Raw genomic sequence first — 22,751 nt, 5'->3', positions numbered from 1 at the left:
AGGGCAAGAGGTCATGTCTTTATTTTTACACCTACCATGTTGTTTGATACAGTATTGGGCACATGGGAAATAGGCATTAAATACCTGTTGCCTGATTTCTGGATGATAAAGCAATTTTTAAAAGGCAGAATGGTGCACTGTAAAATCAAGATGATGTAGGGGCAGAAATAATGTATATTAGCACATTAAAGGACTGTGAAGTCCTAGAATAGAAACAAAAAACTACCTTTAACTTTGTTTAACCCAGTATTCCCTAGACATATCTGACCAAGTACTCTTGTATGGAACATCTGTTAACATCTTAACATCTTTTAGAACTAGTGCCTCCTAACACATCTTTGGAAATCCTGGTGTAGTGGGAAAAGAACAGGCTTTGGAGTTAGGTAAACTTGTTTTAAATTTGTTCCCAGCTGCCACTGTTTACTTATGTTACACTGGACCACTTCTTTAAACTCTTGAGCCTCTTAATCCATGAGAAAGGGTAATTATACTTAAATGTGAGGAGTGAAGATTCCAGTTCACTCAACAAATATTGAGCATCTACTATGTTCCAGCCATTGTGATAAGTATAATAAATTTTTATAGGTGCCTTGAGAGAGGTATGGAACAGTATTCAAAGAATGGAATGGTCCTGTATTCTGGGTGGTGGCTCACAAAAGGCTTCACAGAAAAGCTGAATCTTGAAAGATGGTAAAGGGCATTCCATGTAGAAGGAGCAGTGTAAGCAAAGGTACAGTGTATTTCAGAAACAAATTAGTTTGTCACAGATGGAGCATCAGATTTGAGGAGTGCATGGGAAGGGATAAGATAGGAGAATTATAAAGAAGTCAGATTATAGAGCCAATTTTGTAGGGTTTTTGAACTTTATCCTTAGTCATGGGGGGATAAATGAAAGGTTTTAAACTGTGAGTAATATGAACAGGTTTATGTTGTTGTTGTTTTTTAAGTTTACAGATTTTATTTTTTTTTAATTTACTTTATTTTTGGCTGTGTTGGGTCTTCGTTGCTGTGTGTGGGCTTTCTCTAGTTGCGGCGAGCGGGGGCTACTGTTTGTTGCAGTGTGCGGGCTTCTCATTGCGGTGGCTTCTCTTGTTGCGGAGCCTGGGCTCTAGGCGTGCGGGCTTCAGTAGCTGTGGCTCGCAGGCTCAGTAGTTGTGGCTCACAGGCTCTAGAGTGCAGGCTCAGTATTTGTGGTGCACAGGCTTAGTTGCTCTGCGTCATGTGGGAGCTTCCCGGACCAGGGCTCGAACCCGTGTCTCCTGCATTGGCAGGTGGATTCTTAACCACTGCGCCACCAGGGAAGCCCAGATTTGTGTTTTCTAAAGATCTATTTGGCAGTAGCATGTAGGCTAAATTCTAAAGAGGCTGGATGCAGGGAGACCATTAGTAGACTTGTAGTCCATGTGAGACTTCATACAACCTTACTTGTAGTATTAGAGAAGAAAAGAAGGATCAGAGATACAAATGGACAAATTTTGGAAACAGATTGGAAGTGAAGGAAGAGAGAGAGTAAGATGTACACATTAGATTTTCAAGAGAGAAAAGTAAGTTCCTGGGAGATAGATAATTGAATTTAATTTGGGCCATGCTGAGCCTGAGAGGCCTTGAAACGACCAAATAAAAATGTCTACTAACAATTTGTCATTCAGGTATGGGGCTTAGAAATCTGAATAAGCAGTAGAGCATGGTATTATCAGCTTACAAATATTAATTGAAACCAGTGGACTAAATGGTGCATTTGGTTCATCAAACTAAGACCAGAATCTTGGGGAAAGACATTTAAGGACTGGACAAAGCTAAAGAAGCCAACAAAGGAGAAATGGAGGAAACCAGGAGAAACTGAGTCACAGAAGCCAAAAGAAGAGACTGTCAAACCGAGGGTCAAACAATTGTAAAGATAGAAGGAAAGGAAATGAGCATTGAAAAGGTATCATTAAACCTGGTAATTAACTGGTCATTGGTTTCGTTTGCCAGAAGAGTTTCAGAGGAGTGATTGGAGTTGGCAGCCTAATCCATGGGTTAAAAGAGTGAAATGGAGAGTAAGAAAGGGATCAGCACATATAGATTACTGTTATGAGGAACTTGAATATGAGAAAAACTAGAGAGGTCATGAAGCCTCAAGGGATGTTTTGTGTTTGTGAGAAGCAAGCATGTTGTTAAGCCTCAGGAAAGGGTCTAATAGGTTGAACATAAGGGAAAAAGAAAAACTAATGAAGAAAGTTTCTAGGATCTACTGATAGGGATGGGATCAAGAGAACAGGTAGAAGGATTAGAATTGAAACAAGGAGAATAGACATTTTTCTCTGATGCTGGAGGAAAGAACATTTGGGCAGCAGTAGTTCATGTTTGATAGAATTTTTTCTTGGAAGGAGGACATGGTATCATTTTGCTGAGATGGTCCTGGTGGCAGGGATTGAAGAGAATGAAGGTTTAGAATGTTTGCTATTGGGTATAAGTAAAAGAAGCTGAATGACTCACACACAGAAATACTGAGCAGCATGCTATAGGCGTAGCTAAGATTAGAGGATTTTATTTGGAGTACAATCAGTCTTTATAATTCTATCGTTTTCTTTATTACCTGGGTCTAGTGCCTGAGAAGCCTGTTAGATTGATTCAAGAGGGATTTCTATGATGAATGACAGTGGAAAGACAAGGAAGCGAGGACAGTGAGGCTGCTGGCTTGAGAGTGGTTTAAGTAATACACCATGAAGTCTAACTAGATGAGGAGGGTGGAGAAGAAGCCATTGAGGGATGTGTTTGGATAAAAGAGATTGGCTTTTATCAAACGTGAAGATCACATGTAATAGAAATATTAGATAGATAGATAGATAGCTAATTAGAAGATTAGGAGGTCGTGGTAGGAGATTAATTATTTGAATTATAGGTTTCAGAGGTGAACAGTTTCTCTGTGATAGTGTCCAGGTTGTAGCCATGGTAATAACTACTAAAGAGCATTACGAATGTAGCTGGGGCTAAATAGGGCAAGACCTTCGAGGGTTAGTTATTGGATGAGTCATTGACATCACCTGTAATAACTATATAGGCATTTAATAGAGCAGTAAACTGGTATCTAGGTGTTAAATTCCTCTGAGATTGAGAGAGGATGCTGGCAATAGATGGTAGGTGACAGCAGAGGGCATAAGTGAAGAATTGTATAGCCAGGTGACAGCAATCTCAAAGGAGCAAACATTTTTACACATTAGTGGAAAACCAATGATCTGGTGGCGGCAGTGGAGGTAAATGAATTCTGACTGAGTAACAAGTATGGGAGAATAAACAGCTTTGAGGGAAGGGTATCAGGAAAAGAGATGTCTTTTGGAAAAAGGTTAAATGTAAGGCAATGAGGGAGAAAGAATATTCTGTGAGGAAGTTGAGAGTTATTGGCGGTTGATTTTGTTGTTGACAATGACATTCAGAGGATTTCATAAAGAAATGGCGACTTGGGGTCAGTCCATAGTGGAAGAAAAATTGGGCAGTGGGTTCATCTAGGGGATGGTTGAATATAATGAGGAAACTAGCTTCTATCTTTGTTATTGAGATGAAATTTCGTTGAGAAATTGTTCTTGTGTCTTTGAATAAAAAGGTTCTCATGGTTAGGGGAACAGTTAGCTCATTTTTAGAGAACTGTCTCTGGTTTAAAAATTACAACTGCACAAAATGGCTAGGATGCTTAGTACTAGAAAGATCAGGAGCTGTTTGAGGATAATGGAAAATTGTGTGTGTGTGTGTGTGTGTGTGTGCTGTGTGTATTGCCCAGCACATAGTAAGCACTTAATAAATGATATTTGCTTTAAAGAAGAGAAGTTCTGTGGTCAAAAATACTGTATGACAGTTGACCCAACAACAACATGGGTTTGAACTGCACAGGTCCACTTAATACAAGGATTTTTTTCAATAAATACTATAGTATACAATCTGTGGTTGGTTGAATCTGAGGATGTGGAACTGTGGATATGGAGGGCTGACTGTAAAGTTATTCTCAGATTTCTGATTGCATGGGGGTCAGTGCCCTTAACCCCTATGTTGTTCAAGGGTCAACTGTATATACTTCAGAGTTCCTAAGAGACTGGATCTTAAATGTTCTCACCACAAAAAAGAAATAATTATGTGGCAGGATAGAGGTGTTAGCTAACGCTCAGTTGGTAATCATATTGCAGTATATAAAGTATTAAATCAATACGTACACCTGTAACTTACACAATGTTATGTTAATTATATCTCATTTAAAAATTTTAAAGTTCTAAATTGACTTGTTTGACTATAAATGGGTGTTTCTAAGCTATTTGAACACTCTTAAGAAAACTTTGCTCACAAATATTACTCTAGCTTATAATAGTCTTTATTCCTTATTTTTGAAATGTCTAGTAAAGAGTCACTAAATAATGGTATCCTCAGCTTTGTTTCTGTTCCATTTAGTTTTTCTAAATATTTATGAATTTTTATTGAATATATTTGACATATAACATTGTATAAATTTAAAGTGTACAACATGTTGATTTGATAATTTATATATTGTAATTTGATCATCATCGTAGTGATAATTAGCATATGCTCTCTGTCATGTTATATAATTATTCTTTATTTTTGGTGGTTGGAGTAATTAAGTACTAGTCTCTTAGCAGGTTTGATGATTATAATATAATGTTGTCTGTATTCACTATACTGTGCATTAGCTCTCTAAGGCTTATTTATTACTTGTTTTAAGTTTGTTCCCATCTTTTCCCACCCACTGTGAGCTTTTAAGTGACGATTAATGTACAATTAATCATGATTTCAGGAACATCAGGATCCGATTCCCCAGGACAGGCTGTGGAAGCTGAAGAGATAGTAAAACAGCTTGATATGGAACAGGTGGATGAAATCACTACCAGTACTACTACATCAACTAATGGAGCAGCTTACTCAAATCAAGCAGTTCAAGTGAGGTCATCAATAAATGGTTTAGAAGAAGCAGAAGAAACAGTTAATCGTGATATCCCACCCCTTACAGGTAAATAACATTCCTTTTTTTCTTATACATTTTCATGAATAGTTTGTAAAAATACTACTGTATTTTTTCTTAAATAGGCAGATTAAATGCATAAGTTTTTCTTCCTTGAAGTTAATAAAATTAAAACTGGAAATAAAACTTTTCCCCCCAAATCCAGTCATTTTGAAATTGAATTTTTTTAAGGTTATTTTGACTGCATATTAGTCACTTTACAGTTTAATTATGTGTACCGGTCTTACCACTTAGAGAAATTTAACACAGCTAACAAAATAATATGCTTACATTTATGAACATATTTATTATAATTGCACGAGTCTTAGATCCCTAAGGTCTGAAGTCCCTACATAGAGGTAGTCTCATACCTTCAGATTTGTTTCATATACAGATGACATTCCCAAAGAAGAAGCTTCTGTTCTTGGGTCTCTCCTATACACAAACTTTGCAGCCTAATCCTGGATGCTTTTAAAGGCCTAACATAATTCTTAGGTCCCTGAGCCAGTTGTTACGGAAATGTAGAAACATGTGAGGTCAGCATTTGTTACTTCTGAGGGTTGTGGTAGGTAGACATATAAGGCTAAAAGATGAAATTGTATTCCATTATGATTAAAAGCAGAAATAAAACTGAGGATGGACATCTTTTCCCAGGAGAAGTTCTTAGACTTTTATTTTAGATTTGTTTGTTTTTCCTTGTGGTGCCAGATATTTGAGAGAGCCTAGTACATATATATTGGTTGAGAAATAAGTTTGGCAAAGGAAGCAAAATGATGATCTCTCTGATATAAAGGGGAAACTTGAAAAAAAATCATTGAAACAGCATGATACATTTAAAGAAAAAATGCATACAACTATGAAACTTATATACAGTGCAACCCTGTATCAGTATGAATAGAAAAGCAGCATAATAGAGTTAAGGTTTATTTATTTTTTAAATTTTATTTATTTTTGGCTGTATTGGGTCTTCGTTGCTGTGCGTGGGCTTTCTCTAGTTGCAGTGAGTGGGGGCTACTCTTCGTTGCGGTGCGCAGGCTTCTCATTGCGGTGGCTTCTCTTGTTGCGGAGCACGGGCCCTAGAGTGTGCAGGCTTCAGTAGTTGCAGCGCGTGGGCTCTAGGGCACGTGGGCTTCAGCATTTGTGTCACGTGGGCTCAGTAGTTGTGGTGCGTGGGCTTAGTTACTCCGAGGCATGTGGGATCTTCCCAGACCAGGTCTCGAACCCATGTTGCCTGCATTGGCAGGCAGATTCTTAACCACTGTGCCACCAGGAAAGTCCAAGGTTTATTTTAAATTTGTCAAATAAGGAATTCCCTGGCCATCCAGTGGTTAGGACTCTGTGCTCTCACTGCCGAGGGCCCGGGTTCAGTCCCTGGTCGGGGAACTGTTGGGTTGGCCAGAAAGTTTGGGTTTTTCTGTAAGATCTTGAGGGAAAAACCCGAACAAACGTTTTGGCCAACCCAATAAAATCCCACAAGCCGTGTGGTGCGGCACTCGAATCAATCAATAACAAATAAAATGTTAATATTGATAATGTTTAATTATAATGTTATAATTTAAGAATACTTAACCTAACAAGCAAATCTAATGCTGATTACTTTGCCTGTTGTTACAAGCTAGTGAATGATAAGGTATAGCACAGGCTTCAGACGTGCAGGCTCAGTGGCCATGGCTCACGGGCCCAGCCGCTCTGCAGCATGTGGGATCTTCCCGGACTGGGGTACGAACCCATGTCCCCTGCATCGGCAGGTGGACTCTCAACCACTGCGCCACCAGGGAAGCCCCGAAGCCAGGGCTTTTGACTTCTTTGATGTTTTTTCTGTTTTTGTGCTTCTACATAAACCTTTGTACTCATTTTTTTCTGACAACTGTGCCTACCGGAAGGGATTTCTATAACTTTAGTTTCTAGAGGGGAATAGTAAGATTTACTCCATTTGTCTCATTCATTCGTTTTTCTAACATTTAATTGAACACGTACTTTTTGTGATGGGCACTATTTATAAAGATGACTAAGATGTGCTCATTGACCCTGAAGAGTATATAATCTAATTGATGAGCCAAGTATACACAAAAATTACTGTACAGTGTGGTGAGTGCTGTTACAAATAAATGAGCAAAATATTGAGGTGGCTCATTGCAGTTACTCTGGGAGGATCATGAAAGGAAGAAGTAAAAGTTTTGCTGATCTTCAAATATGAGTATGAGTGACAAAAGTGGTACTTTTCCCCAACTTCAAGAACGTAGCCAAAGAGAACAAGAAGGAAGGAGGCTGGCTCTACCATTTACTTATCTGTGTGACTTTAGATAACTTATTTAAGCTCTCTGAGACAGTTTTCTTAGCTTTAAAATGGTAATAATAATTTAGAGCTTTGAAAGCTAAATGAGATGAAATATGAAAAATGCTTAGCATGGAGGTGCTCAAATACTAATTACTTCCTGTCCCCCTTTCTCTGAGATTAATAGGAATTTGAAATAGTAAAGTGGTAGGAAGATATATTTTTCCATTTGTCCCTTTGTGCTAATGAACCGTTACTGGCATAAAGTTGTTAGAAATGAACAAAAATTCTGCTTTATATCTGTTGTCATTTATTGAACATACACACTGTATTGGCTCTGTCTCAGAAGGTATTAATACATGGTAATAGCAAAAAACATAAGTTTTTATCCTGAAAGACTACTATCCACCAGTATTCCATTCCTATAGAGTACAGCAATTTTTATTGAGGCCCACTGTCTTAGTCCTTTCAGGCTACTGTAAAAAACTACCATTAGACTAGGTGACATATAAACAATAGAAATTTATTTCTCATAGTTCAGGAGTCTAGGAAATCTGAGATCAAAACCCCAACAGATTCAGTGTCTGGTGAAGATCTGCTCTCTGGTTCATAGATAGCTGTCTTCTTACTGTGTCCTCTTATGCCAGAAGCTCTGCAAGCTCTTTGGGGGTCTTTTTTAAAGAGCATTAATCTCATTTATGAGGGCTCCACCCTCATGACCTAATGACCTCATGACCTCCCAAAGACTCCATCTCCAGACACCATCACATTGGGGATTAGGTTTCAATATATGAATTTTAGGGCAACACAAACATTCAGTCTCTAGCATCCACCTTAAACTTTCATCTCCAAGACATTACCTGTTTAGCTTGTAAGTTATCATTGTCTCATTGAATTTAAGTTGTAAATATTGTCTTAGAAAATTCCTAACATAATTTCTAAAGCTTTATCAATTGATCAAATTTTAATTCAAACTTAGAATGGACTATGTGTCGTGGAATACAGAATTGTTTCTTGATTATTTTTAAGTTGCTTGTAAATGAGAAGTAAAATAATGGGTCTTGTAAAGCACTGATTTCTATATACAGCATAATTTCTTAACTTTTAAGATCATAGACAACCTTGAGAATCCTGTAAAAATGTACATAAAACATTTTTTCATAAGTCTAGGGGTTTGTAGACCTCTTAAAGCCTGTTCATGGATCTTAGGTTTAAAACTACCTTCGGGATCTGTTGTCAGCACACATATATTGACTGCCTGTATGTACTGTGCACTTTGTGAAGTATTACTGCTATGAGCACCATGAAATTTTTATGGTTATACATACAAACATCATCCAGTTAGAAATGGAAATTTTGTGGAGTGTATTTTCCTAATAATACACTCCACAGTGTAAGTAGTAAATAGTAGGAAATAGTGTAAGTAGTAAATTTTCTCTTAGCTGTTAGGGATTTAAATTTTGCTAGCCATGATATAGCTTGCCACTTTGTCTGTAATGGTAAATTTTTCCTTTGGATCCAGAGTTAGATCTATGTGTTTATAAATTTACTTTTAAATACTGTTTACAAATTATTTCTGTCTTATCTTTAACCTAAAATACACAGGGCTTCAGGAAGATCTTAATAAAAGCAGTAAAAATGTATACTTCATGGAAGCATTAAGTGAGTAAAAGCAACATTTTGTTTTTCACTTTGTTAAATAGCACCAGTAACTCCAGATAGTGGTTATTCATCAGCCCACGCAGAGGCCACCTATGAAGAAGACTGGGAAGTATTTGACCCGTGAGTTTTTTTTTTTTCCCTTTCTGTCTTTGAAAGGAATGAAAGTACATGTGTAGAGGGGTGGCTAAATGGTATATTGCAAAGAGCATTTGACCTGTAGGTGTTAATACTTTGCTGAGTTACTGAAATACTAATTTGTATATTTTCAGTTTTACTTATGTGTTTTATAAGTTTGGTTTACTAGGTTAAATATGCATTATTTAATTCAAAACTTAAAGATGGGCTGAATTTAGTAATATGTTTTATATTTACAAAAAAGTAGAAATGTTGAAATTTTCTTAAAATTTGATTTATAGCTATTATTTCATCAAACATGTTCCACCACTGACAGAAGAACAACTAAATAGGAAACCTGCCCTTCCATTGAAGACAAGAAGCACACCAGAATTCTCCCTAGTTTTAGACTTGGTAAGTATATTGTCTGTAGAGTTAGGGAAAATAAAGGCGTTAAATTCTTTTTTAAAAATACTAGCCAAAAATACCTAAAAGAATACAAGTGAATGAATAGCCTTACACATACATTTACTATAAAAACATGTCTTAGGTGTTCTGAAATGTTTTTATTTTAAGCACAGTCTAATGCCAGGGCCTCCCCAATTTGTTGGTTTCCAGTACCCTTTGAAAATAAATTAGGCTTTCTTTTTCTTTTTCTCCCCCAACAACCCCCGCTATTTCACTATTTTTCTATTTAAATTAAATTAATTATTGCCCCCATACTCCTATACCCTTTGTTTTGTTTTTTAATCTCCCAATAAATTCTAATTTCATGGCTAGATTTCAACCTTTTTGGGGGGTGGGGGAGTCACAGTCATGTTCCCCTGAAGGACCTAGGTCTTAATGAGTTAACCTCATGCAAGACCATACTCCTTTTCTTGTTCCTTTTTTGGGGGGAGGGGCAATCTATGTAATACTTAATACTAAGTATTAGTATTATCTAATACTAATAACTTTATTAATAGACTCTCAAAAGCATGACTTCTTAATGCTGACTAATAAAACCTTTAATATGCTCTCTTGGTGTGAATTTTAAAATTTATATTTTTTTTAGGGTACCAGAAGAGCTTTGAAAACTGAATATCTCTTATCTTTTCCTAACCAAATTTAATATATGGTCACCATTATTTACCATCTGCTGGCAATTTCTTGATATTAGCAAAAATATGTATCTATTATATAATACTGGAAAACATTTTACTATTTAAAAGCCTTTGTTACTAGTAACCTATAGTTGGAAATGTGGTTTAGTTCTTATTAAAAAATTTTTTTTTATCTTAAGGGAAAGCATATTTTTAAAATCTTAACTAGCATATATAGTTGTTTTGAGAGTTGAGCACCTTAGCCTTTGCCTAGCCAAAGAGATATAAATAAAATAGGCATCCAGAAGGCCTAAGTATTTAAGGTGTTTATTAGAGGATAAGTAGGCAAAAAAAGAAAAATTTTGAAACTGATTATGAGTAGTTTAGATTTGATGTACAGAAACTGAAAAAGATTTTGCTAGATTTTTATGTTAGCAGTTGATGTCATGATAGCAAGTTTGGCCATATAATTTTTAATCCAATGTGGAGGTAAATAGAGAGGGAAAGATAAGAATTGGTGAGCATAAATGAGTAATTTTACAGAATTGGGTAAAGAAGAATGATCAAAATTTAGATAGGCTGTAGATTAAGAAAGTAGAATTAGCTATGATTCAATTATAAGAAAGAGAATACCTTTTTTAAAGATACTAAGGGAATACCTTGAATTGTGTACTCTGATATGCTATTAAAAGAAAATGTGGGTGGACCTAGAGTCTGTCATACAGAGTGAAGTAAGTCAGAAAGAGAAAAACAAATACCATACACTAACACATATATATGGAATCGAAAAAAAAATGGTTCTGATGAACCTAGTGGCAGGACAGATATAAAGATGCAGACGTAGAGAATGGACTTGAGGACATGGCGGGGTGGGGAAGCTGGGACAAAGTGAGCTTTGACATGTATACACTACCAAATGTAAAATAGATAGCTAGTGGGAAGCAGCTGCATAGCACAGGGAGATCAGCTCGGTGCTTTGTGACCACATAGAGGGGTGGGATAGGGAGGCTCAAGAAGGAGGGGATATGGGGATATATGTATACATATAGCTGATTCACTTTGTTATACTGCAGAAACTAACACAACATTGTAAAGTAATTATACTACAATAAGATGTTAAAAAAAAAAAAAAAAGAAAAAGAAAAGGAGGCATATCTAGAGTATTTTTTTGCTCTTTGCCTCCCCAGAGTTTAACTTTAGGTTAAAAGAAACACTCCAGCTAATAAGATGTGGAATCACAAGGTATGAGCATTTGTGTTTCATTTTAATTCATCTTAAACACATTGAAAAATTTGGGGGGTAGTTACTAGCAGCTTTATTTTTTTAAGTGTTGTCACTTTCTACAAATGGAAGCCTTTTTTTTTATCCTTCAGGATTTGAGAAATATACATATTTGCACATACCTTATGTTGAATGATCCTTACCTTCTTTTCCTCATGAGAAAACAGGGCTTGGTAATCAAAGATGAGAAAGAAGTCTTGATTGACTGCTAATTTAGTTAAACAATGTTTATGTCTATGAAACATGTTCAACAGATACTGAAATATCCATTTTCTAAAATAAAATTCTTTATAAAAGGTTTAAGAATAAGGAGCTATATATAAATAGAAGATATATTTTTTTAATAGTTACATACTAAACTTCCATTGGCAAATTGTAAAAAAAAAAAAATTAAGAAAGTTTATATGTGGTTTACTTAACAGGAAGTTGGCAACTGCAGGACTCAGAACAGTGGTTGCCAAACATGCATATGCATCCTAATCACCTAAAAGGCTTATTGAAACATAGATTGCTGAGTTCCTCTCTACTCCTTGCTGAGTTTGAATGATAAGAAATGGAGCTGGAGGTTTTACATTTCTAACTAGTAGTTCCCAGATGATGCTGATGCTGCTTGCTGTTCTAGCAGCCACACATGAGAACAAGTGACTTAGAAAATTCTATCCCAGATTGCTATGCCACACACAATAATGTATTATAAATATAAAATTCCATGTATGAATGGGTGCTTTAATAAATGTTTTTGGTGATCATGAATACATAAAATTATCAATTGAAATGTTGTAATATCTTGGTTCATTCAATATGTCCTTTTTATTTTAAGGATGAAACACTAGTACACTGTAGTTTAAATGAGCTAGAAGATGCAGCACTTACTTTTCCAGTCCTTTTCCAAGATGTCATTTATCAGGTAATTAAAACTTTTTAACTTGAGTTTTGGCCTGTTAGATATTTTGGACAAAGAAATCTTTTGTAATTTTTTTTTTGGTGAAATTTAATGTGTTTATTCCTAATGGATTTCATCTGTATTTTAATGATTTAGTAACACAGAGTAGCATCATGCTAAATAAATAACTACATAAAACAACATAAATGTTACCCAAAAAATGTGAACTTTTTTTACCCATTGCTCTCTGCTAGTTTCATAACCTGTTTGCCAGCAGGTGGAGGCAGGAACACTGACATCTTAGGTCCCCAAGAGCTTGCCAGGTTAACACCTGGCGTTGTTGTTGTTGTTTTTCCAAAACCCAATTAATAGGAAGAAACCTTATTCCTTGTTGGTCATTTTTATTGCCTTTTGTAGTAATATGGTGTGTAAGTTGCAGTGTAGTAGATCTACTTTATTTTAATCACAGAATTCCAGGACACTCTTCTAGTTACTGCTTTACTTAAAAAATTAGAGTGTAAGTATTTCTTCCTCCTCTGTGTCGATGGACAGGTAACAGTGCAAAATACAAATACCATTTACATTTCACTGCAGATTTTGTGTGTTGACCATAGGTTTTACTTTATGTTTCAGATTTTCCTATCATATAATTTGAATTAATATATGTGAATACACTTCAAAAACTACGACGTGCCTTTCTGTTCATGGAGGTTGTTATTGAACTAGCATTACCTTCTTATATACCAGTTGTTGAAGGATTGGGAAAGGGTCAAAAACTTTGTTGTTTGTCAGGTGGAAGCCAACCCAAGGATTAACTAAATAAAGTCACAGAACATTTACCATGTGAACAATGAAAAGGTGTTTATGGTTGTTTATGTGCTCTTAATAGGCAGTTAGAATATGTGTGTAGTTTTCTTGGCACATGATAGTTATTATAGCTCGGAAATCATAAAATTTTAGAGTTGAATAGTTTGTGGTTCAGGATCTACTTTACCTATGTTATCTTGTAATCAGTCATAAGAGGATTTAAGCAGTTATTGTCAGTTCTGGTTTAACCTAGAAAGGTACTGTAGGTATGGTAATATCTGGATACTATCAATATATTTATTTCCCTTTTATGTAAACTGATTTTAGTTCTGATATAGATCAGAGGATGAGAAAAATATACATAAAAATGAGGGATTTTAGGGTTTTGAATTCCTTTTTAACTGTATATTACTTGTTTAAGGTAAATCTTTTTCTTAAGACATTTTCTGCCAAATAGGTTGTTCTTGTTTAGTGTAATTCAAGGACAGGAGTCTTGTGGCAAATATAAATAGCATGGCAATATGTTCTCTCTTTTTAGCTTGATAACCTTGTTTTTATGTTCAAAATTGCCCTTAAAAACAATGGCTTTCAGGCTTTTGAATTTGGAAAAGAAAACTGTTACTGAAAACTATAAATAATTATTTTGATGTGATTTCTTAAGCTTCCAGATTTGAAATTTATTTCTGATAGATGGTTTTGGTCTGTTTACATAATTTTTAGTAGTGAAATAAGAAACTTGGAGAGTAGATGAGTTTGATTTCCCTTTCATGAGTGTATTTCTTTTCAGTGTGACCATAAAATTGAATTTTTTTCTTATTGCTTCCACCATTTCTTCTTTAGTTCTCTTCTTTATAAAATTCTTACTGTTTCCTGTGGATCCAGACAGTTGTCTTATTTTGAATAAAAGGCTCCTAGCAGTGCATATGACTAATATAAAAAAAACTTCATATGTACTGCATCTACCTCTGTGGAATTCAAAGAACTCTTTTTCTTATATATCTGAGTTATACTTTCTGAAACAGGAAAATTAAATGAGCTAACCTAAATCAGGAGCAATGAGCAGGAAGTTTGAATCTTAAAAATTATAGAGATGATTGTATTTTTAAATGATTTAGTTACTACATCATGTACAGAGTTTAGTTCCCTTTCAGTAAGTTTTGAGGATGTCCATAGTTAATACTGGATTTCTAGTTTTGGCATAGCCATTCTGTCTGCTTTTTAAAAAATAACTTTGAAGAAATCTTGGGTTAGGGTTCCCCCAGTTTTCAGACCAGCAAGCTCCCTTTAAACAGGGAATGATGTCTTTTAAACTTTCAGTGGTGTTGTCTCCATCTACTGGCAAAGAAGAAATATACACAAGGGTCTGGGATGATCTAAGAGATTTTGGAGAAACCACATTATTAGGTAAGATGTAACTTACATGTTTAACCACTACAGTATAATGTGGCCCACTTAAAGGTAGAAACCTGTAAAATACTGTATATACTCTTAAAAAAATAATTTGTTGAGATGAAATTCACAACATAAAATTAACCATTTTTAAGGGGGAACAGTTTCATGGCATTTATATACTCTTGAATATGTCAATTCCATAACATGTATATACTCTTAAAAATAAAATGGTAATGTTAAGATAGGATCAAATTCTTCATCTGAATCAAAGCTAGATAAAGTTTCCTCTTGGGACTTTTGTTACTTTTGCTTTTTGTTTATGGTAAGTTTGTTATAGTAGAACCATATCTAATGTTAATTCTATTTGTTATTCTCTTTCTTTCAAAACAATTTAAAATATAAGTTGTCTTATGTATGTTTTGATAATGGTCTGTATCAGGGGTTGGCAAACTTTTTCCTTTAAAGGGCCAGTTGTTAATATTAGGTTTTGCAGTCTGCGTTACAACTACTTTTTCTGCCATTGTAACATGAAAGTAGTCCTAAACAATACATAATGAATAAGCAGCGACTGTGTCGCATTAAAACTTTATTTACAGAAATAAGTGATGATCTGGATTTGGCCCAAAGGCCATAGTTTGCTGACCCTTGGTCTAATAATTATGAGAGTATATGCAATAAATTTACATATTCAAATTATAAGTGGAAGTAAGTAATCAAATGTTCATCAGAATTCTTGTTAATATATAGAGAGATTTAAAATTAGGTCCACTGTAACCTGGTTATGGGCTTTCTTAGGTTTATTCAGATGAAAGTTTGAGGGAAATTTAAGGTGGTCACTACTCACGTTTAAAGATTGCCTTACTTCATGATATACACTCTTCTTTTGATTGATAAGTAGGACTCAACCTAGTTAATGCAAGACTTAGAATATATGAGGATGTAGATTATTCAAGCCTCAATTAGTACGTTGAATGTATTTGAATTTCCATTTCTCTAGGAGATAAACCTAGAAGATCAAACTCAAATTAAAATTTTGATATATGTTACCACTGACACTATACGGATAGACAGATCGTAGTTTGTGTATATGGAGAAAAAGTCATTTGAAAGAAGAACTGAGTTTTTAAAGTGAGGGTGTGGCATTCACAAAGGCAAAGTATATGGATTTTTGTTTGAATGGGTCTTTTCCTCTCCCTTAATTGGTAGTTTTTCCATGAATTGTTTTACCGTTAGATATTGGGAAACGTATTTATTCATAGAATGGTACAAATGCATTTGATATCTGGAAAAACAAGTGCGTGATCAGTTCCAATGCACATGTTTTAATTTTTATATTTAGCTTATATTGACACATTGTCAGGAAATCCATCTCGTGGTGTTACTCAGTTAAGAGGTCTCCACTGTATTTAGTTTCTGTTCCTGCAGATCCACCAATTCAAGACTCTAGGTCATCTCACTCCCTCTTCCATCCAGAAGATGACTTCTATCCACAAGCAGGACTGAATCAAAAGACAGATTTTTCACTTAGCTCTTGAGCTGAACCACCTCCTCAATGACCTTCCTCTGTCTCCATCAAGAACTGGAGCTCAGTTTTTTGAAGATGTAATAGAGCTACTCAGCCCAAACGTGGCTAATTGAAGACAAAAAGAAGATGCCTCATATGTTTCACTACAGTGCAACCAAACGTAACTGTGTTGTCCAACTCCTCATTCTGTAAAGTATGGCAGGGGCATCTGATTTTTGACTCTGTTCACCAATAAGACTTTAGCCAGTCAGTGGCTTTCTGAAGATCAGTAAAATCAACAAACTTTGGGTCAGCTGTCCAGAAATCAGATTGTGGTAAGCACTCAAGGAGAGATAGGATCTTGTAGGGAGCTACTTGCTAAAGGATGCTTTATTTTAATAGTAGAGGTTGCCTTTATGGGAAAAGTTGGGGGGAGAGGTGGGTGGGAAGCCCCATGTTAGCAAAGCTCAGCCTCTTCCTCATTATTATAGTTTGTTTTCTTGGGAAACTTACAACCTAGGATAATTTTCATAAGGATCTCAAATATTTTATACCACAGAAAAATAGAAGTAGAGGGTCAGTGGCATCTGTCTCTTTTCCACAGTCTAGGAAGAAGAGTCAGCATTATTTTTGCTTCACGAAGAAAAAAGCAATCGTTTAAATGAAGAGTTTTGTTAGTAAACACCTAATCAAGTTTTTCCTCCCCTCAAGCTCTGACTTAAATTGATACTAAATAAGAGGCATTTTGTTTTGACATTCATAAAGCATAATTTTATTGTACAAAAGTAGAATGTAGGGCTTCCCTGGTGGCGCAGTGGTTGAGAGTCTGCCTGCCGATGCAGGGGAACGGGTTCGTGCCCCGGTCTGGGAGGATCCCACGTGCCGCGGAGCGGCTGGGCCCGTGAGCCATGGCCGCTGAGCCTGCGCGTCCGGAGCCTCTGCTCCTCAGCGGGAGAGGCCACAACGGTGAGAGGCCCGCGTACCGCAAAAAAAAAAAAAAAAGTAGTATGTATTTTGTTCCTTAAAACATCTGGGGTCATGGACACAGTATTGAGGATAAAAGTAATATTTTATATCTGGTAGGGAAGAATATTTTGATAACTAATTGTGAGTCAATATTTGAAATAATTTTAAAGTAATTTTTCCATCCTTATAGCTAGTCATTGGCACTAATTTTTTCATCATGGTTTGTATTCTTTATAAATGTATCTTAAAATTAGAAGAAGTTCATTTAAAAATACAGAAAATTCTTGTTCAGTAACTAAAAATATTCTGCAAATATAGGAGATGTGACAGTTGATTACTAAGCATATTAAATTGGAGGCTTCAAAATTTAGAATTTGTTTTTAAAGGCAACATTTGTGGGGGTTTTTTTTTTTGCTCTTAAAATGAGTAAACTTGACTTTAAGATAAACACATTAATATTTTATATATATACACAAATATGTGTACATACATATTTAAATTCAAAAATTATATATGTATATTGTATATATATTATATATATATGTAAATGGCCATGACTTGAAAAGTATGCTTCGTTGCTAATTTTTAATATACCTTCTGTATGAATACATTAAGCACTTTATCCCTTTGGGACTCCATAAGAAAATATCTTTTCAAATTTATTTCTATTTAATACAGTATAAGGTTTTGCAGAAGGTTTTAGTTTGGGGGTTTTGTTTGTTTTTATTTTTATTGGTTCTGATGTTTTAGTATTTACCTATTCATCCTCAGATTGATCCACCTACAAATACTATCCCCAGCAGCCTCTTATTGGAACTGTGTGAAGCAAAAGGTGACTTGTAAAATTACCCAATGGGTTATGAAGTTGAGGCCTCCACAAGGCCTATCTGAGCAACCCTCTTTCTATGGAGAAGGTTTGGGTTTTGTCTCTATGATCTGGTATTGATGCTAAGACAATGTTAACTAAGTTAAATAGTTAAGTAATCAGTTGACTTACTTTACGTCTTCTAAAAGTGTAGATATGGCTTTCTCTTTGAGTTGAGGTTGCCCAGTTCTGCCCCCATAAAATCCTACTCATTCCAGCTATCCTTCTTATGGCTGATTACTTTTAAATAATAAAGTGGATAGTAATAATAGCTATTAGGAGTCTCAGTGTGCTGGCACGGTTCTAGGTGCTTTATATGTATTAACTTATTTAATAAACAACACTATATAGGTACTGTTATTATACCCATTTTATAGATAAAGGAACAGAAGTGTGCAGAAGGGTTAAAAAAATGGTAGAGCCCCTTGTATGCCTGTGGTATCTGCTAATACCTGTAGCATCTCTTCTTCACATTGTTCAGTGTTGTTAGTTTTCTACTGTTTTAACTTATTACTGCTGATTAAATAGATAGCATCCACCAATCATCTTTTTATTTAAAGGTGCCTACTCTTAAGTAGGTGAATACCACCAAATTTATCTTTTTGTTTTCCTTCCTGCAACAGTGTAGCAATAAGTTCAAAGGATTTCATGGAAAAACTATTAAAGATACTTCTTTTTGAATATGTTAGGGTCATATTATCTGTGCTTAAAACCATTTAGAAATATTCTTCCTAAAAAGATCCACATGTAAGAAATTTTTTTTCAATTTTGCCCACAAATTGAAATTGCTTATCTTTTGGATGTTTTCTCCCCCTACCCCCCTTTTTTGGTCGTGCTCATAAAGTTACCTAGATAACTTAGATAATGGTTTGGTAAACTAATAGTCAGAAATTCGTGTATATAACTTGACATTGCATACTTAGACATGAATTTGACTTTAGGCAGACTGTCAGAAAAATATAATTAATTTATAACTGGCTTGCTATTTTAATGACTGTTAAATCTAGTTCCATTAACCATTTATTGCCTGTTAGGATCATCTTACATGCACAGTTATAGGACATCCTCTTGTACTAAAGAAAGTACAGGCTGACTGTCAGATATTGTTCAAATCAAGTAGTGTTAGTGTACTGTTAATGTAATATTATTTTTCTATAATATATTTATCATTTTTCTATATAAAATTTAAGTTTTGGTAAAATCAGCCCACAATATATTATACAAGATTAGTTCCATTATCACTATTTTGCAGACATTATTCTAGTAGATTTTGTTTTAAAAGTTTACATCATGAACATATAATGAAGTAAGTGAGGGAGATTAAGAGGTACAAACTTCCAGTTACAAAATAGAGTCACGAGCATGAAATGGACAAAAATTTTACATAATAAACATTTCATAACATGAACATCTTTGGGTAGTAGGCAGTCTTATTTAAGACATGTTTTGGGTATGGTATTTTTGTATAACAGTTGTTCATTATTACAGTATTATGCATTATTTTAAAACTGACTTTTTCAAAATATATTTGGTTTAGTGATAGATTAAAACTATTTGTTGTGTAGATAGAATAATTGCTGTATATTTGGAGGAATATATGTATACCAGCCTGAAATGAAACTTATGGCCTAGTCTTACATTTGAGAGACTACATCATTTTGAAGAACTGCAGGTTTGAAGAAGGATGGTTTCTGAAGTACTAAGTAGTAGAAGAATGTAGAAAATAGGAAGTAGGCAGCTTGGGACAGGAATCTTTGTTACAAGAAGGTTAGGAGAAGAAAAATGGAGTTAAGAGCATCTGTGGAATAGATTTTGAAGCATTTGGAAGCATGTCTATGTGTGTATCTGTATGTTTGTATATCTCTGACCTAATACAATAAGTGATCGTAGTCTCACTGTATTATACATACCTTAAAATTGTTCTTATTTCCTACTGGACAGTGCTTAGTGCTTCTTAAGTTCTATATATTTCTGCTTTAATATATCCATCCAAATGAGTTAGACCTTGTTGGCCGTATGTCTCTATTTCTTTTTTTATTATAAATTTTTTATTTTATTTATTTATCTATTTATTTATTTTGGCTGTGTTTTGTCTTTGTTGCTGCACACGTGCTTTCTCTAGTTGCAGCGAGTGGGGGCTACTCTTTGTTGCGGAGCATGCGCTCTAGGCACGCGGGCTTCAGTAGCTGTAGCACGCAGGCTCAGTAGTTGTGGCATACGGGCTCTAGAGCACAAGCTCAGTAGTTGTGGCGCGCGGGCTTAGTTGCTTCACAGCATGTGTGATCTTCTCGGACCAGGGCTTGAACCCATGTCCCCTGCATTGGCAGGCAGATTCTTAACCACTGCATCACCAGGGAAGCCCTATGTCTCTATTTCTATTTTTCTTTCTGAGATTTTACCTTTTCAGCACATGGCAGAACCTCCTGTGGTCCCAACCACATCCTGGCTTGCTGTTACTTTGTACCTTTCTACATTCCTTCCCCCCCCCCCCCCAACCATCTCAGTTTCTGCCTGTGTCTTTTAATCCTGAAACACCTTCCTGTGTTTCAAATGGTGAATCTGTTCTGAGAATAGGAACATTTACAGTCAACAGTTATTCTATTCTCATGGTAAGGAAACACTCTAGCATTATATTCTTCTATCTCAGTGCCACCTTTCATCCCCAGTGAACAGGTACATTATGAAAGTAATATCAAATTTTAAGATGTGTTTTATATTTAAGTATAGTCAAAGTAGTAGAATGCATAATGAAGTTATAGTTTTGACATAATCTGGAAGTCACTGTGTAAGAAGTTGGAAAATGACACCTTTGTACAGTGCTCCACTTATTATGCTTAGATAATACTGTTTAAATAGAAGTATTCCTTTACGGTGGAAGTGTTTTAGTGTTCAAAGGAGACAAATCCCAAATTGTAGAGGCCCTGCTTATTTTACTTTACAATATGGAGCAAGTGATAGCAGGGATATTGAAAGCAAATGAAAACGTTTATACATATGCAAAAATGAAGTATTTTTGGTTATTAAATGCATTTAACTGATAAGCCTTCTTAGCAATAAACAGAAGGCTCTGATGGTTCATGGTTTATCATCCTCCATGAGATAAGGTAATTGAAAAAAAGTATTGGCCGAATTGTGGGTTTTTGTCAGTTAAGGTAGTAATATATCTAAATCTATCAGTTACTTGGATTACCAAACAAATAAGGTGTGTTGAAAACTAAACCAGACTATACCAAATATTTCACAATGTAAATGTTAAAATTAATTAGAAGCACAACTCTAGTTAAAAATTTTATACCTCATCCTAAGTGTTAGGGATTGGATACTAAGGATTTCGTCATATTTATTTGCTAGGGGTGGGGGTGTGTGGCTTACTTGGTTTTTGATTAGTCAAGATACTGAGATAAACTGCCTAATAGGCTTAAAAATGAGTAAACCTTTATTATTCTAGCCTGTAGGCAGGGATAGAGTGATATTATTAGCATATTAATGTTTGAAATTGGTTTTCCACAAGTGATCGGTTCTTAAGGAAATTCAGTAGTTGTCCCTGTGTAGTATGTAGTCTTGCCTCTCTTTCTCTATTTTGTTTATATTGCTTAAGTTCAGGCAATTATATTTAATTTACTTAACAGATTTTTATCATTTACTTACTATATATTTGGCATTGTCTTACGCCCTTTGGGCTTCAGAACTTACAAAGACTGGTAGTACATAGTCCCTACCTCCTAATATCCTTTGCCTGATTTCCCTGTTCTGCCCTAAAACATTCCTAGAACTAGATTTTTATCATAAGGGCATTTTTGTTTAGATGTGTATTGACAACAAAATTAAATTCCATGAAGCCTAAATTTTGAATTTGTTGCCACCACAGCTTTTTAAAAAAAATCTGAATCAAGTGAATTTGGTGCATAGACATTCTATAAGTATTTGTTGTTCATGTTTTTTGATGTTAATAATCACCTTTGAGTAGAGTACAAACTTTTCTTTTTATAAATTTTTGTCACAAAATAAATATAATTTAAAGGAGTCAAATTCTTTTGTAAATCAGTTTTAGTGGTTGCTCATGGCTTATATTTCTGTGCTTTTTGAATATTGAGTATATTACAAGAGCTACATTAAATGTAGGCAAAAAGAAGACAGAAATAAGAAAATAATGTATTTAAGTCAGTTCTTTGGGTACTGTAGTCTTTCCTGATATTGTCAGTTGATTTTGATAACTGGTGTGTTTGACTGTTACATTTTCAATCTCAAGTAGCCCAGTAGTGCTAATTTAGATACCACATCTGAATCAGTAAGTATAGAACAAGATTGGTTTCTGAAAAATTCCAGTTATTTAAACCCACCAATCCAGACATCTCTTTCTTGAACATTATTTACCTTAATAGAAATTTAAAATAAAGGTACTCTTAGCAGGTGATTGTTAAGAAGAAATTCTGAGTAATTATTGAGGAAGGTCATTGAGACAGGTCAGCTAGAGGTGGATATACAGCCTGCCTAATAATTGGATGGATGCTACCTGGCTGGAAGATGGAGCTGATTGGTGGATCAAAATCTCAGAGGGAAACCTGCCATTTTTAGTTTAAATGTTTATTAAAATTATATTCCATGAAGTACTATTATATTATATGCTGCTATTTAACTATTAAAAAGTGAAATGATCACCAACGATTATTATTACCCTACCAAAAGATTGTTTTAAGTAACTTTTGGTGTATGTGAAATATATTTGGTTGAGTGGTACTTAGTAAACTTTTGTATTACTTTAACATATGAACTTTTAAATTATATCCAAAGTTAGAACATATCTTATAAATAAGTTGTTCCTGTTTTATATGTTTGTTTGCTGAAGCCTATCTTTGTATTTTTTCAGGTTTACGTGAGATTAAGACCATTCTTCAGGGAATTCCTGGAACGAATGTCTCAGATGTATGAGGTAAATACA

General features: G+C 34.9%; 1 protein-coding gene across 2 annotated transcripts in view; it reads left to right on the top strand.

The window, feature by feature from the left end:
* The window catches only part of CTDSPL2 (CTD small phosphatase like 2), a 67,453-nt gene that overhangs the window by 36,751 nt on the left and 7,951 nt on the right, over positions 1-22,751 (top strand). For both annotated transcript variants that reach the window (XM_029238570.1, XM_029238571.1), the window contains exons 5-9: positions 4,778-4,990; positions 8,960-9,038; positions 9,335-9,446; positions 12,216-12,302; positions 22,680-22,742. In XM_029238570.1, coding sequence (XP_029094403.1) covers positions 4,778-4,990; positions 8,960-9,038; positions 9,335-9,446; positions 12,216-12,302; positions 22,680-22,742 — 554 coding nt within the window. The remainder of the gene's footprint in view (positions 1-4,777; positions 4,991-8,959; positions 9,039-9,334; positions 9,447-12,215; positions 12,303-22,679; positions 22,743-22,751) is intronic.

This window comes from Monodon monoceros, unplaced genomic scaffold (genome assembly GCF_005190385.1).
Source record: "Monodon monoceros isolate NGI ecotype Baffin Bay Population unplaced genomic scaffold, NGI_Narwhal_1 Super_Scaffold_21, whole genome shotgun sequence".
NCBI classification, from domain to species: Eukaryota; Metazoa; Chordata; class Mammalia; order Artiodactyla; family Monodontidae; genus Monodon; species Monodon monoceros.
This window is presented reverse-complemented; position numbering and strand designations above follow the sequence as displayed.